General features: G+C 37.1%; 2 protein-coding genes across 2 annotated transcripts; one reads left to right on the top strand and one right to left on the bottom strand.

Annotated features, from left to right (window-relative positions):
* Positions 1 to 7,045: 7,045 nt before the first annotated feature.
* On the bottom strand, positions 7,046 to 8,680 carry LOC138908591 (uncharacterized). The gene is made up of 2 exons (XM_070199267.1): positions 8,492 to 8,680; positions 7,046 to 7,906 (listed from the first exon to the last, which is right to left on the bottom strand). The coding sequence occupies exons 1-2, from the start codon at positions 8,678 to 8,680 to the stop codon at positions 7,046 to 7,048; spliced, it is 1,050 nt and encodes a 349-aa protein (XP_070055368.1).
* A 6,586-nt stretch (positions 8,681 to 15,266) lies between these two features.
* LOC138908590 (uncharacterized) lies at positions 15,267 to 16,352 on the top strand. Its single transcript, XM_070199266.1, has one exon. It carries the CDS (start codon positions 15,267 to 15,269, stop codon positions 16,350 to 16,352), a length of 1,086 nt encoding a protein of 361 aa, XP_070055367.1.
* Positions 16,353 to 16,828: the final 476 nt, after the last annotated feature.

The raw sequence follows: 16,828 nt of genomic DNA, 5'->3' as shown, positions 1-16,828 counted from the left end.
AAGTTTATATAGACGATATGCTCGTTAAGTCTTTGAATGCAGGTAACCACCTTAAGCATTTGCAAGGAACATTCTGTCACGACCCAAACCACGTGACCGGCACCCGACACACTACCCGACCCAAGCGAACCAAACCATGTGATGCACCCAAATCATATGCATGAAAACCAATTTAATTGAGGAAGCTCCTTGAAAATCATATACATTTTCAAGTTAAATGATAAAATATTTTTTAAATTCAAAATCACACATGACGTCTTTTATGATAATAACAATGAGACTAAGTAAAGTAAATATACTTTCATGTATGTCATGTATAACCTCGTTACTACAACCTTTCACAACTATCTATGGAGCCTCTATACCAAAGAATAGAACCAACGGTTGGAGAAACTCAAACAAAATAAAATAAGGAAGAACATGATAGCTACCATGAAATAAAAGTGGTGCTTCATAATACCTCAGAAAGAGAGTCATCCTAGCCTGACCACATGCCACGTATCATACATCATCCTGAAACATGTAAAGTAAGCAAGGCCCTGGAGGGGGCCCCTTAAGGGCTGAGTACACCACAACGGTACTCAATAAGTGTCATAGACTCTCTCTAACTTAAGTTCTTGGGACAAACGTTATAAAAATAATGCAGCAATATTTGATATAAAACGATAAGAAATTTTATCAATTCATGACCCTCGTTATTTTAAATAACAACCAAGTGAAATATAACCCACAATATAAACTTTTAAAACATTTACATCAATCCAAGATTTTGGATAAAATCATACAAAATCATTCCATTTGCTTTAAGTCATCGAAATCACTTTCGACTCCTTAGGCCTAAATATAAGAAAATCATCCATACCTTTCATTGGGAGTACTATACCATCACCGACATAAGAAGGTTAATTAGGTTATGTACCTAGCGGCAAGTATCATATACCCTACTTGCTCAGGTCGTCTCATCGTAGTGTCGTACGAATCGACTCAGCCATGCTAATAATAGCACAAAATAGTACTCTCTCGAGGGAGAGCACTCTACCGTAGTCTATACCACAAAGTGGCCATCTACGCCTACACCGGCACGTGTAGTTTCATGACAACGAACACAATATATCCGAAGTCAATCTCGGTGAACACAAGCAACTCCCAAAACATTTGATACTTAAAAAATAGATTCATAGCATAGTATCTTCAATGGATCTATTTTTATAAACTCATAGCATTTATAGAAAATCTAAATCATTTGAACAAAAATTAAATATACAACCTTTTACATGCTAAAGCCTTTAGAAATTTAACATCAATCTTTAAAAGATACCACATGTGTCGTTCTATTCATCAATTTCCAAAAGAAATACTTTCCATGGAAACTTATCTTTAGCATTCAAATATGTATACTCTTGTAAATACGTAAGTTTTGATAAAAACTTATAACATTTACCTTGAGTGTCATTTTGCCAACAAGATTTAAAATAAAATTTTATAAAATATCATGACACTGCATATGCAGCATAATATTTTAATACATGGAGACATTTGTACTTGTTTGTCCCCACAAGCACGAAAGCACATTTACAAACAGCTTAAGTATTAACTCGAAACATGCTTTTAGAGAAATTCCCTCAAGAAGAGTAAGTTTTAATCAACTTACATCGCTTTCGCTTTATTAACATTCACAAGCTTTCAATCCTCCTCCATCATTCCAATGTTGATTAAAATGCTCAACATCACCAACAAGTCGATATCTACAATTAGATATCCTAATTACATCAAAATATGACCTAAGATATTGATCAACATCCATATATGGCTCATAAGTTGGATACAAGCCTCCAACAACTCAAATCGCCAAATAGATTTATAAGCTAGACCATTCAACTTCATTCTTATATTTTAATACCAGTTCGAAATTATTAATTGATACTACATCAATTGTCCAATGCCACCAAGTTACTATTCATCGTCTTTCATAATCAATACTTGCAAAATATATAATTTGGGTGATTACTTAGTTGATCACTTCCAACTTTTGCTAACAAAAAACTCCATAGGTTCATTGTATTCATCAATTTCATCGCCAAGATTACTACTCATCTTCTCTCTTATTTTCTTAAAAGTACTATTTATGTCATGAACTAGAGTTTTATAATCCAATCTTTCACCCATTAAAACTTGTATCCAATGCTTCAAATACTTCTAACTACTCATAATAAACGAGTTTGAAGCATTGGAATTACCTCTAGTAGATCAATCTTGAAAAATCATAACTTTGGTAATTTTTGTGTTCTTGGAGATTTGATGATGAAATCTAGTATTTGGATGTAAGAATGATGGTAGAACTCATGTATATTGAGTAAGAATCAACTCAAAACATCATTAACAACTTACCTTAGTTGATTGGACTTGATTTGAGCTCAAAATCGTCTTTTCACCTCAAGAACCCTAACCCCCAATACACAAAATACTCTCTTCCCTCGATTTTGTATTTATAAGTACAGATTTCTGGATTTCGGATGCGGCCCTGGATGCTTAGCATCCCCACTTCACTCCTCTTTGAAGCTCGGATGCGGACCTGGATGCTATGGCAGTGCTTCACTGCCAGCCTTTCTTTCGGACGCAACCTCGGATGTTTCGCATCCGCAGACTCCTCTGCCATCCTTTGGTAATTTGGTCATAACTTCTCGTAGGAATGTCAAAATGCCAAATTGTTTGAAGCGTTCGAAACTACACTCAATTATATTTCATTTGATAGGTTGTCCATCATATAATGCCTTTTATATATATATATATATATATATATATATATATATATATATATATATATATATATATATATATATATATATATATATATATATGTATGTAGATATACTCGTCCAACTTCACTCCTCTTTGAAGCTCGGATGCGGACCTGGATGCTATGGCAGTGCTTCACTGCCAGCCTTTCTTTCGGACGCAACCTCGGATGTTTCGCATCCGCAGACTCCTCTGCCATCCTTTGGTAATTTGGTCATAACTTCTCGTAGGAATGTCAAAATGCCAAATTGTTTGAAGCGTTCGAAACTACACTCAATTATATTTCATTTGATAGGTTGTCCATCATATAATGCCTTTTATATATATATATATATATATATATATATATATATATATATATATATATATATGTATATATATATATGTATGTAGATATACTCGTCCAAAGTTTGGTCTTGTGCATACTCATTTGGAACTTTAGTCTATCATGTAATTTTCAACTTGACTTATCCCAAGGGCTCTCCTTATGCCCTATGTCACTTCAAATACACCTCGTACACTTGTTACCATATCCAATTAATATCTATCATATTAGTAGTCCTCGTCTGCACACAAAATAATATAATTAACACATATCAACTTTCTTAATAGCACTAAAGTATTTCGAAATTTTCCGGGGTGCTACACATTCGATATCCTGAGGAAGCATAACATGAAACTCAACCCCGAAAAGTGTGTGTTCGGGGTCAGCTCTGGTAAGTTACTAGGTTTTATGGTCTCATAAAGGGGAATTGGAGTAATCCCCGACAAAATCAAGATCATAGACGATATCCCGGATCAATTATCAATCGTGATAGATGTCCAAAGACTTACAGGAAGGTTAGCAACTTTGAGCAGGTTCATTTCCCGGTCGTCGGAGAAGTGTCATCGCTTCTTTACATTGCTCAAAAGGAAGAACAATTTCGAATGGACGTCGGAGTGCCAGCAAGCTTTGAGGGACCTGAAGAATTACTTATCAAGCCTTTCATTGCTCTCGAAACTAAAATAAGGCGAACCATTGCTAGTCTATCTCGCGGTTTCAAAAGTTGCGGTAAGTGCGGCTTTAGTCCGGGAGGACGAAGGTAGGCAGTTTCCTATTTATTATGTTAGCAAAATTTTAACGAGAGCAGAAACTCGCTACCCACATTTGGAAAAATTGGCCTTAGCTCTCGTAGTCGCCACTCGGAAGCTGAGGCCCTATTTTTAATGCCACCCAATAGTTGTAGTGAGTAATTTTCCATTGCGGAACATCCTTCATAAACCCAAACTCTCGGGCAGATTGGCCAAATGGGCCGTCGAAATGAGTGAATTCAACATAGAATATAAATTGAGAATTGCAATTAAGTCCAAGTCTTGGTTGACTTCGTGGTCAATTTTAGTCCGGGACTGTTACATTTGCAACCAAGGAGGCAGTAATGGTGTCGGAATTGACATCAGGGGTTTGGACCTTATTTACAGATGGAGCTTCGACCGTAAAAGTTTTCGGGCTCGGAATAGTTTTAATCGCGCCTTCGGTGGAAACCTTAAGGCAAGCCATCAACACGATCCCTTTAACTAACAATGAAGCAGAGTATGAAGCTTTGATTGCAGGGCACGAATTGGCCCGGGGACTTGATTCCGAGGTTATAGAAATAAAATGCGACTCACAACTAGTGGTAAATAAGGTTTACGGGATCTTTGATGCCAAAGAAGAACGTATGCAACAATATGTAGTAAAGGCCCATGCTCTTTTGGCACGATTCCATGAGTGGTCAATAAGACAATAACTCATATCCCGAGAGAGGACAATAAATAAAAGGATGCATTAGCAAACATAGGTTCATCAACATAAATAAAGAGACCGGAGTCCGGAACGGTGGTACAACTGATGATCTCAGTCTTTGATACGAATGGTTACTACAAAGTGAATTCGGCTAGTCTAGTCTGGGGCTAGAGGAACGAAATAATCAACTACCTCGAGCACGAGAAGTTGCCCGACGAACCCAAAGCATCACGGGTGTTACACACCAAAGCTTCACGTTATAGCTTCAGGAAAGGCCAATTGTATAGGAAATCTTTCCAAGGCCCACTAGCCCGGTGTTTAGGAGCGTCAGAAGCTCATTATGTCATGAGAGAAATTCACGAAAGGATATGCGGCAATCACTCAGACGCAGAGTCTTTGGTGCTAAAATTGATACGGGCAGGATATTACTGGCCTCGCATGGAACAAGACGCCAAATATTTCGTACAAAAATGTGATAAGTTCCAATGCTACGCTTCACTAGTACATCAACCGACAGAACCCTTACATTTGGTTCTGTCCCCATGGTCGTTCATGAAATGGGGGATGGACATCGTCGGACCGCTGCCACCGGCTCCCGAAAAGGTAAGTTTTCTTTTAATTTTGACTGAATATTTTTCTAAATGGGTGGAAGCAAATTCTTATCAGAATATCAGAGAAAGTGAAATGGTCGATTTATTATGGAAAAATATAATTTGCAGGTTCGAAATACCAAAAGATATAGCATGTGACAATGGGCCACAGTTTATCGGTGCAAAAGTTACAAAGTTCCTCGAAGACTTGAAAATAAAGAGAATCGCGTCTTCACTTTTTCATCCGAGTGCAAACGGTCAAGAGGAGTCAACATACAAAGTGATCATTCAAAACCTCAAGAAAAGGTTGGAAGCAGCAAAAGGCAAATGGCCCGAAGAGTTGTCTGATGCTAATCAACTTGGAACTGCTCGAGGGACGCAGGGACTTGGTGCATGTAAGAATGACAGCTCAAAAATAGAGGATGGAGCGATATTACAATTGAAGAACCAATTTCCGTTTTTTCAAAGTAGGAGACTTGGATCTAAGGAAAGTAACACAAAATACCCGGGAGCACAACGCGGGAAAGTTAGGTCAAACGTGGGAAGGTCCCTATCATATTTCAATTGTCATTGGGAAAGGATCATACGAGTTGGAGAACCAGAATGGGGACAGGTTTCCCAGCAACTGGAACATGGCACACCTCAAAACGTATTATTGTTGATGAACAACACTCAAACAAAAAGTATGTGTTGCACTCTTTTTCCCTTCGTTCAGTTTTTGTCCCAATTGGGTTTTTCTGGCAAGGTTTTTAACGAGGCAGCAACAGAAAGCATACTTCAAAGACAACAACAATAAGACCTTTGATAGCAAGGCAAATGAACAAGCTCCTACTTGGGGACGATTAAGTAATCTTTGGTTCGATAGCAAATTCCCACCGGGAAGTTAAGTTTGTTACCGAACAGAGGCTACCTGACCGTTCACGGGAACAAACCGCCAGAGGACTGTTAGGTATTCTTTCGCTCAATAGCATGAATTCCTAAGGGGAAACAAGATATGTTGTCGAGTGAAGGATTACCTAGCAATTCATTGGTGGGACCTTCGAAGATACAAGACTTTCAGTGTTCCAATTCGCATTCTTCGCATTCAAACACTGGGGGAAATAATATGAGGATACGGAAACAATGACTGCCACGTCAACTGGGAACGAAAGTCCAAAAACAAAATGCATTATCGGGAACGGGGACTGCGCAGCTAGCCCAGTAGAAACAAGTTGTACAAGATAGCCACAAGTAATGGCAATTTCTTTTCTGCATAGCAAAATGCTTATGTAATTTCTGAAAATAGAAGGAATAAAATGAAATCCTTTTGCTTTTATCTTGTTTCTTGTCTAAACGATGAGCTGATTTTGTCATTTGAAAGTTAAACAAGTACTTCAAATGTTAGTGATGTAATGAACAGGAGACGTCCTCTTCAAGAGCACCGTAAATATAATAGGGCCCTCTCTTATAAAAATCCTCACGTTAAAGGGTTGGTTCCGGAAGAATCAATGCCCGGAATTAAAAATGCCATCGAAAAAAAATACACCCAAAGCCGCATATGAAAAGGACGCAAAATGCACAAATATTCATAAAAACCCTCATGTAAAAGGAAAACTTGCGCAACTATTCATAGAAACCCACAAGTAAAAGGGAAACTTGTGCAAATATTCATAAAACCCCTCACGTAAAAGGGGTAATACTCGAAACCAAAATGCTTCAAAAAAAGGCATCCGAGAATACACATAGTAAAGCGTGAATTGAATAACATGCGCAGAATGCTCGAGCAAATACAAAAGTTAAAGGCTTGCATGGATATTCAAATGAAAGTAAGACTCAAACGACACTTGAAAAAAAATGTCTTTATTTACAAGAACGGGCCAAAACGTTATAAGTACAAAATGAGAAAAGAAAGGAAAAGCTAAACTGCAGCGCCTCCGGGACCAGGAGGAAGAGAAGTATCCGCATTGCCGGAAAGAGTAGTTGGTTCCGCCGATAGCTCTGCGTTTTCCCCAGTTTGGCCTTCGGCCTCATCGCCTTCCGATCCTTCTTCAGTTTTTGAAAACTCGGAACCGGAATCAGAAGAACCTAGAGCATCAGACTGCACCTGGATTCCATTTTTTACAGCCAACTCAAGCTCTCGGGCCTTAGCAATTTCAACATCAACATCGATGATACCATCTTTCGCCTCTTCCATGGTTTTTATCCTCATGCTATACATGGAATAAGTATTTTCAACAATGAGGGAAGTCACTCGGTGCATAAATTCTTGTTTGAGTTGAGTGACCTCGGCAGAAAGTTTTTCCCGGGCGGATCTAGTAGATTGGAGGCTAAAGTCGAGCTCACGGACAGTTGAACTAAAGAACATATTATGCTCAAAAGTTTTCCTGTACTTCTCTTCCAACTGGGCATGTTTCGCCTCCACGACAGCAAGCTCTTCACTTTTGGAGTTCAAGGTTGCTTCCAAGTTAATCACTCTTTTAGCAGAGGCAGCCTCGCGGTCGGTTGCAGCAAGAATGACATTCTGGACTTCTGCCCATTTGGCCTTGGCCTCATCAAATCTAACCCTCAGCGGCCCAATTTCATATCTAAGGGTTACTACTTCTTGCTCGCTTTTTTGCAGACGAGCCTCCAAAACAACGGCCTTAGCAGCTTTGGTTTCCAGTTCCGAGAGGCGGAGAACGGTCTGGTCCCGTTCCGCCAAAAGTTGATCCCGTTCAGAAGTAAGTTCTTCCTTCTCATGAATCAACCTTTGAAGGCCCTCAGAAGCAAGAAAGTTGGCCTATAAAATAATAAGAGGTAAAATATAGAATACATTCGTTCAAAGTAGAAGAAATAACAGAGGAAGGAAGGAACGTACTGTTGCGGCATTATGCATAGCATTGTTCAACAAACACTCTCTCGAGAGTGTCTGAATCTTTTCCCAGTCTTTTTACGAAGCCAAAGGCTTCAGGTAATTAGCAAGCTCCATTGGTCGTGATAGCAGATTGCACCCGGTAGAGACCGAAAGAGTAATGTTCATCCTCCTTTGTGGATCTTCAGAAGGAGCAGCATATTTTTTCCCCAAAATCCCATGAATTGGGGACTGTGGAAGAGGAACACCTTCTTCATGGTCAGGTGCGGTCGATGGAGATGGTGTTGCAACCGTTGGTGGAAAAGTAGACGAAGATAGAAATGATGTAGCAGTTGTTGGTGTTGGTGAAGATGGAAATGAAGCTGATGGAGTTGAAGAGTGAGAAGCATCTGCATCCAATGTAGTATTGGTTATTTGATGCTCGCCAAACAAAGACGGTAGGGACCCGGTACTCAGCCTCGCAACACCGGTTACAGCAATTGGGGACCGGAAGCGGGAGTTGGCATATTATACTAAATCAAATTCTCCCCAAAGTGTTGAGACGTCGTCTTCAGTTGGTGCAACTATCTCAACATGTTGAGCATCCTGTTGAGATGATGAGGATCGTCGCCTTCTGTGTAAAGAAGCTCCCTCATCAACAACTTCTTCATCATTATCAATCATCACGGTGTCTATGAACGGTCCAGAAGGAGGACCAGTCATCATCGCCACCGGAGACGATTCGGGGGCATCCGTCTTTGCCCTTTTATTCTTTTCCCCGGCCGTAGAGGAGCGTCTTCTCTTTGTTTGTTTATCCTACGGTCGAGGACTCCGCAAAGAAATATTTGCACCCGAAACAGGCCCGGAGATACCTGTTTGAGTAAGTGCTTCCTGAAGCAGCCTCGCTGCATCAGCAGGATCAGCCAGAACGTCCTCCTCGGGGACAACAACAGAGCCCGCAGGTAGACCTAATTCCATGAACAAAGTTAGAAGGGTTCAACCAAGTTCTTCATCTATATTATTATAAAAGCACGAATGTTAGGAAGCTAAATGTTAAGAGACGGAAATATCCCTGAAAAGTTGATGGACTTGTTTGCCCTTTAAAGTTAATTTTTCTTTTATGTAGCAATTTAATGATGGGTATAAATATAATTTTGGGTTAGGACTAAGTAACCTTTTTCTACTGGGACTCAATCCATTCTAAAATATACAATCTTCCTTCAACGAAACAACTTCATAATTGATTAAAATTATAATAATTACCTATATAAGAAGAGTTGGCAAAGAAAAATTCTACGAGCACGTAAAAGACTTGTCATATTATATATACAAGCACTGCCCTAATTATAATGAGTTTACATATAAAATTGTAGAAGTTTTATAACTTTATTTCTTGTGCAAAATTTATGTTTCTTATTTAATAAGATTATAATTTCAACTAAAAAAGTATTTACCAAAAACTAAACCTAATAGACGAACTTCTTCAAAGTTAAGTTAGTCAAGGACTCCTTCATGCTCATTTTAATCAGACAATTTGGTTTGGCTTAATCATCTATACACAGTCGTATCTATTTATTTATTTTAGAATTTGACATGAAAATATTTAGCTTCAATAAAACTTAATTATAAAAGTTAAAGATTAAAATACCACATGAATGTTACTACGTTTAATTTAATCTTTTGGCGTTATTGTTCATTTATTACGGTTATTCTTTCTTTCAATCTTCTTATTTTGTAGCAATAATGATGGATATATGTGCTTTCAAGCATATGTTTATCCCCAAAATTCAACTTTCACCGCAAAAAATGAATGATAACCTCTTTAATTCTTTCAGAAATAATTGCATGTATGCTTGTGGATTGCAATGACGATAAGTAAAACACATAGTCAAATAATTTCAAATGTTAGACTATATTTGTGCAATATATTTTATTACATTGACTATAATATATTGTATTTTTCAATAGAGATATCAATGTTTACAACAAGAGTTCAAATAACAATGCATCTAAAGTGTCTAGGGGAACAAACACCAAAAATATCATATATAAAGAAATATTAGATAAGATACGGTTATATTTTTGTATTTCTATTTTATAAGTACATATATCATTCACAGGTTTAGACGATGATGTTGAATTATTGTAAATTCAAGTATTATGAAAGTGTAATCACAACTGAAGATTGTTATATCTTCTTCCACAACAGTTGTTGCAGTCATGTAGATAGTATTCTACGTAAATTTAATTTTTGGTCCCTTAATTTATTATATAAAAATTGATTAAGGATCTATGTGAAATGTATGAATATCAAATTGTTTAGTGATCGAACATCAACGTACTATTATTATCGTGCAACGCACGTTCATAGAAACTAGTATACAAAAATGGAAGCAAGGTAAATTAGAGTTACCATGATTTTTGACCTTCCACCCGTACTTAAGGGCCAGTGTTTTCCATGAACGAGTTTTGGGCGTTGTGACGTCCAAAATCTTCTGAACCCATCGGTTCAAACCTTCTACCACTGGTGGGAGCCATTGAGTTGCTGAAACATGCGAAGGGTGAAGAGATGATACAGCCAGAGAAGAATATCTAGTAAGAGGAATATTATACAAATAACTTATGAGTGCGGTTCCAAGCAACCGGAAAGGATAAAGCCGTTGTCGGAATGATGTCGTTGGTGGCAACTGCAACGAACCGTTCCATCCACCCACGATTGTTGTTATCATCCATGCTAGACAACAAAGCATGGTGACCACGCTTGCAAAGGTTTATTATTCCCCCGCGGACGATTTTGGGAGAATAGAGATTCATCACATGAGTTAAGGTTAGCTCCTCTCTAGTTTATTGGCACAAACGTCGGAGGCAGGCGACCATCCTCGACACTGAAGGACTTACCTATTCCAAACATACCTGATAGCGAAGGCAAAACTCTACGATCGCGGAATCAAGCTCTCCGCTCAAAGAAAACGCACCCAAAGTAAAGGGATACATGAAAAAGTATGTAAAACCTTCCTTGGGAGGGTCACTCGCTCCGGTAGATCAGGAACGATAATTTCCAACTCATTGAAGCGGCAGTCCTCCTTCACAGTAGGAATACTGGAAAGACGAATGAAAGAAGGGTACCTACTAACAGCCCATGTACGAGGGTTAGCAGTAGGAAATTTCTCTTCAAAAAATTTCGAAGTACTAAGCCTTCTTGAGATGATAGAATCCACTGTTGGAGGAACGAAATCCTCGGTTTTGTTCTTAACTTTGTAGAACCACCATGTTTGGAGGAAGAAGCCGTTGGAAAAGAAGAAGGTATAGAGTTTATGTTTGGAGAAAATTAGAAAAAAGGACGGAAAATAAGGATGCAAATCAGAAGCTCAAGCAATTGTGAAACGCAAAGGAAAAGAAAGTTGCGTATAAGTAAAATTTTGGCGGCTAAATTCATGGCCATGATTACCTCGATAATCGGCAAAAGCTATGTTGAATCACGGGATGACGTGTGTTCGGGGCATTAAATACGGAGAGACGTGCGTCTAATCGACTGTCAGAAACCTTCAGAGGGAATTATAGTAGTTCCCGCCAAAAAGGTATCTCTACCAACTTCCTGGTAACACAAAGTTATGTCACCAGAAAGTAGGGGGACTATCTATATAGGGCAAAACATGATATGGCACGTGGCTGACTAAAAGGAGGACACGTGGAATCCAAGATGGAATGGTTGAAGACCGAACGCAACCATTGCGCTTGTCACCAGAATGGATAACGTTCATAAAATTATATTAAATTCCCTGCGCCCGGTAGCATTTACTAAGGAATATTCTACAGTATTAAGAGCGACGGTTCGTTACAGAGAATTTGGCATTTATATTCAACGTTACATCTTTATCAATGACCCTCATAATTGACATTAAATGAGGGCATGGATAACGTTACCATTGTAAAGGACACGAAATTTCTGGTAAGAGCATATACTTTATTTTATACAAAACTTGATACAATTTCACTCTCTTGCTTTTCGATCTCATCATTGTTGTATTCAGAAACCGTGTTCACGGAATCACTATCTTTGCTATTTCATCTACATTCTAAGGCTAAGTATTGTTTATTTCTTCGTTTATTATATTATTTCAGGATCAAATTAATTCACTTGTCTAGAAACCACGTATAAATTTAATTGTACCGTTTTACGGGTAAACAACTAGTAAGATAACTTAACATGTTGTAGCAGGTTATCTATGTTGTTTTTCAGATTACTAACTCCACTTATTATGGAACAATTATTTATATTTAGTACTATCTTTTAGGTGATCTAATATTGCAAAAGGAAAAATATGTATGTCGTCAATATTATTTCTTGCGATGAAAAATGATGTTACAAATTTAAGTAAATAAAAATTTACCTTTTGATAGCAGCATGGCTGGAAGTTACCATATCAAGAATAGTCACCAAGACGCCCATTATACATCATGTCTTTTGATTTGCTGGTTGCAAATCCGATCATATATGTGCTATTTCCATGTTTTTCTTCTTGTGAAAGATCAATATGCAGCAGAAAAGAAAAAACCATCAAATTCGTATCGAAAGGTAGCATAAATTTTTGAAGCACAACTTATTTAAGCCAGAATTAACAATTCAATTCCGTGTGTGAGCTTGCTTACATTACCGGTCCCAAACCCAGATAAAGGAAGAAGGTTGTAGTAGATTGACAATCAACTTAAAATTTGTCAATTCATCTTGAGTGGGGATTCATGTAGCTGACGTCAACTTATTTGAGACTGAGACGATGTTATTTATATTATTGAACGTTCTTTTCTTTCTCGCTCTTTATTCTTTGCTTTTATTTATTTATTTAAGGAAGAAACAAAAAACTAATAGAGCGGTATGATTTAGTAATTCCTATGGCCGAATCGATATTACCTATTCTTTTTTTGTTCTTAGTCATTAACAAGAAGAGTAGAAATTATAATAGTTCGTTAAAAGCATTCTCATGTTAATTTAATGAAATTCATTTATTTTTTAAAATTTTCATGTGCGCTTTCCATTTACAGAGTCAACAAAAATCATTTTAGAAAGAAGGATATTTTGGTCAATATATGCTAAGAATTAACAACATCAAGAGAGGACATTAATTCTTTGATAATTCTTCAAATTCTGAAGGGAGGTCCATTGGATACTGCTAACTCAAAGAGGGAGGTCCAAGTCAATGACCCTAACATTTCCATATCTAATTATTAAAGAAAGTGTTATCCAAGTCCTCAATAAAAAAATAAAATAAAAAAGGGAAGAAAGCTCTTTTTTGATTAGTTGGTTACCTAAATAGTTTATTAATTATTGCAATTTCTTTGTGCAAGATCCCAATTTATCTCCCCCAAATTACTAATAGTCAAAGGTTAGGTATTTGGAGTAGTACATTGAAAGGAAGTTAAATTTCATTTTTGGACTTTGATGCGCGTGCTGTAGACTGTAGTCGAGTTCTGTTAAAGCACTTTGGATTCCAGAAATTTCTTTTTCTTTTTCTCTTTTAATTATGGATATTATAAATCTTATAGAAATAAAATGAGAATTGGGTAAAAACAGTGGGAAAATAGAATATTGAATTTTGAACAATCAGCAGGCCCGCACGACGGCACGAGTCCTATTGGTATTAGAGGACTTGTCACCCATGCCAAAAGGTTTCCTTTGGTTTGGTCAAACAATTAATATACTACTTAAAATATAGATTTAAGTTGTATGTTCATCCGAGTAACTTAATCATGTTTTCAGATTATCAATTCATATTTTTTCAGCAAATTAAAATAAAAAGTCTCTTATTCATGTATTAGCAAACAAAAAGAGTTACGAGTTTGATGTAGAAACCATGTCGAAAACTGATTTTTGCAAAACTAACTAGAAGGTGACTTCACCTATTTTTGTTCTTTTCAATAAAAGAATAACAAACACATCTAGATTGTCCCTTAGGTGACGAATATCTTCTTATACGTTTTGCATAATCCACGATGATAACTTCAGTTCTTGTATTATCATTACCAGCTTACTCGCATTTGTTAAAGAGTAAAGAGGATACAATATTCATGTGTTACCAATTAATGCCAATTCAACTACTTTTATCTCGAAATAAGATACAAACCCTTTCTCCTAGTCTTAGGTTTAAGAGTTAAAAGGCGCATTTTTGTTTTTTTCTTTCCTGCAAAACAGTCCGCATATTCAGAAAAGGCCAGGACAGGAGCAGGTAAATTAAAAGACAAAGAGACCTCAGCGGCTAATCTTTCTATTCTGTTGAGGCTCCCCCTTTTCTTTCGGAAGTGGCAATGGACTTTGAATTTTGAAAGCTTTTAACCATATTGCAATAACTCTTGTCGGCTTCACCTTTTGTTTCATCAACCCCCAGTACTATGTTTTTCAAAAACACCAATTCTGCATATAGTTGGATTTACATACTCTAATTTCTATTATAGTGTACAGGGTAACAGGAGGACTAGTCATTTTAAAGTAATTAATAGGCGAAATTCAGACCATTCTAGTGTTAATCAAGATTTTGAGTAAGAAATGCATGTCCCTCTATTGTCACAATTTGAAATTGTGGGGTTTCTAAAACTTTCGTTCCTATTCTAAATCGATGTTCACTTTGTATTATACATGCATATTCTTTTTCTTGTCAAATCAAATTTACTACATAACTTGCAGGGATATAACTTTCCTTAAAACGCACAATTTTTTGGTCTTTTAACTATTTAAGGTTTTGGATTGGAACATATAGACAGACACACAATCTAGGCTAAAATCTCCAACACATATTCTCATGTCATGTTCCTTGTTTCTCCAGCAGGCAAAAACTACTAATTCAGATTGCTTTAGCTCTTAGGAATAGTCAAGTTAGACTTGATCTGGTCGTTGTTGAGTCCACCAGAAAAACTGAAACTTTGAGGCGTTTTCCTTTACCTATCACAATTATATTGATCAGATCATTGTGAAAACAACGTCGACAATTGGAGGCTTCTGCATTAGCGCTTAGTACAACTATATACAATCGTTTCATATCATGCCATGATTTCTTCATAATCTACAATTTCTAGTCGATAAAACCAACATCGCCTGCACTAATAAAGTCTCATTCTGTAAATATATACATAGGAATATAGTTTTCCTTTGTCATTTCCTTCTCGTCCATTTGTTACAAGTTGTAGATACCTTCCCATTTTATACCTTTAACGGTTCAAGACACCAAGCTTAGAGACAGCCACCTACTAAGAAATATTGATTCCAATTTTTTCAACCAAAAAAATTAAGAAATTTCCACACCTTAGGAAACAAATTAAGATGAAACTATCTAGTGAAAACATCAGAACCAGAAGAAAACCATCATCAAGAGGACATCCAAGATTCGTTGGCGTTCGCCAAAGGCCATCGGGTAGATGGGTTGCTGAGATCAAAGATTCTTTGCAAAAAGTAAGACTTTGGCTTGGAACATTTGACACTGCTGAGGATGCTGCACGGGCTTATGATCAAGCCGCTCGGACATTAAGAGGGGCTAATGCCCGCACAAATTTTGAACTACCCGAATCTGATTCTCACCGAGGTACAAATTTTGAAAATGCTGAGCCTTTTAATTTTGAAGAAGCTTGTAGAACAGAAGAACCTGAGAATGGACTTGTTGGTGCACTTAAGGCTAAATTATTTAACAGTAAGAGTTCAAGATCTTTCATTCAAGCATATGCTTCTAATTCCACTTCCAAAGCAGCAATTAAACCATCAGTTTCCTCACTTGAAAACAAGACAACATTGTCACAAACAGGACAAGCTGTCACGTTAGCCAGAGGATTAATGTGCAATAACGTGGAAGCTGAGAAATTACCTAAACGAGATATTACACATGTAAATAATGTTGGACAAGGTAAGAATTACTCTGATACTTTATTCCGGGGAAATCAGAATCTTGATTACATTAGCCTCATGAGTAGCGATCATCAGCCCGTGATCTCATCACAATTATGGCAAAATAACCAGTACAATAGTGGAACAAATTCAGCAACAATGTGGGCTAATGAGCAAGGAAGATTTCCTTGGGGAGAACCACAAATGAGTCGCGGTCACGACGAGGTTTTATTTAGTACAACTACAAATAATAACATTAACATCGGCATTTTTGGTGGTGGTAATAGTACTACTTGTACATGGCCAATGTCAGTTTCAGTATTAGGGACAAGTGAACCAACGGTTGATTTGTCTACATTTGGGGAAGTAGATTTTCTAAATGCGCCAGTAATGATGCCCCATATGAATAATGGATTAACACAGGCAGCTTCAGTTCCAACTGAACAACAGATGATATTTGAAAATGGACTATGGAGTGCTGGTGAAAGTGCAGCCTGGGATCCTTTTCTCTTATCGTCTGTTCTTGGATAATACTAGCATTAGCAATAGTTGTGTGAGACAGTTTAGAATATTTTAAGCTTTCATAGACAACAGATATAACAATATTCTTTATTTTTGACGGTTCTTTAATGTCTCGTGAGTAATACATGGAATTCAATTGTATAACAGTGAGGGTAGCTATAGACCAATATTCAAACGGATGATAATTTTAAACTATTTCTCATAGTACAGGAGTATACTTGGCCCTTTACCGTTCTTTCTTCTCATCACAAGCAAGGCCTATCTTGTTTATCCAGCTGGCTTTTTCTCTCTAGCTCATACAGCTAGCTTCTTACTGGATCATGATCATGTTATTAAGCATTATGTATTATTCTCTTTTTAGAAGTAAAATAAATAGAGTAACACCATTTTTTTAATCGAATCAGAGAAACTTATGCTGTTATCCGTCCAGAAATGCTTTTTATCTTGAATCTCAATCATAACAAAATTTTAGAAGCAAAACTTGT

This window comes from Nicotiana tomentosiformis, chromosome 3 (assembly GCF_000390325.3).
Source record: "Nicotiana tomentosiformis chromosome 3, ASM39032v3, whole genome shotgun sequence".
In the NCBI taxonomy this organism is placed as follows: Eukaryota; Viridiplantae; Streptophyta; class Magnoliopsida; order Solanales; family Solanaceae; genus Nicotiana; species Nicotiana tomentosiformis.
Note: the sequence above shows the minus strand (reverse complement) of the source record. Positions and strands in the feature narration are given on the sequence as shown.

What these genes read in the sequence shown, in the direction of transcription:
- LOC138908591 (XM_070199267.1), bottom strand. Translation starts at nt 8,680, where the DNA reads ATGACTGGTCCTCCTTCTGGACCGTTCATAGACACCGTGATGATTGAT. An exon ending in TTTGGGGAGAATTTGATTTA is followed by an intron (nt 7,907 to 8,491) that starts GTATAATATGCC and finishes ATTATTTTATAG; the next exon opens with GCCAACTTTCTTGCTTCTGA.
- LOC138908590 (XM_070199266.1), top strand. Translation starts at nt 15,267, where the DNA reads ATGAAACTATCTAGTGAAAACATCAGAACCAGAAGAAAACCATCATCA.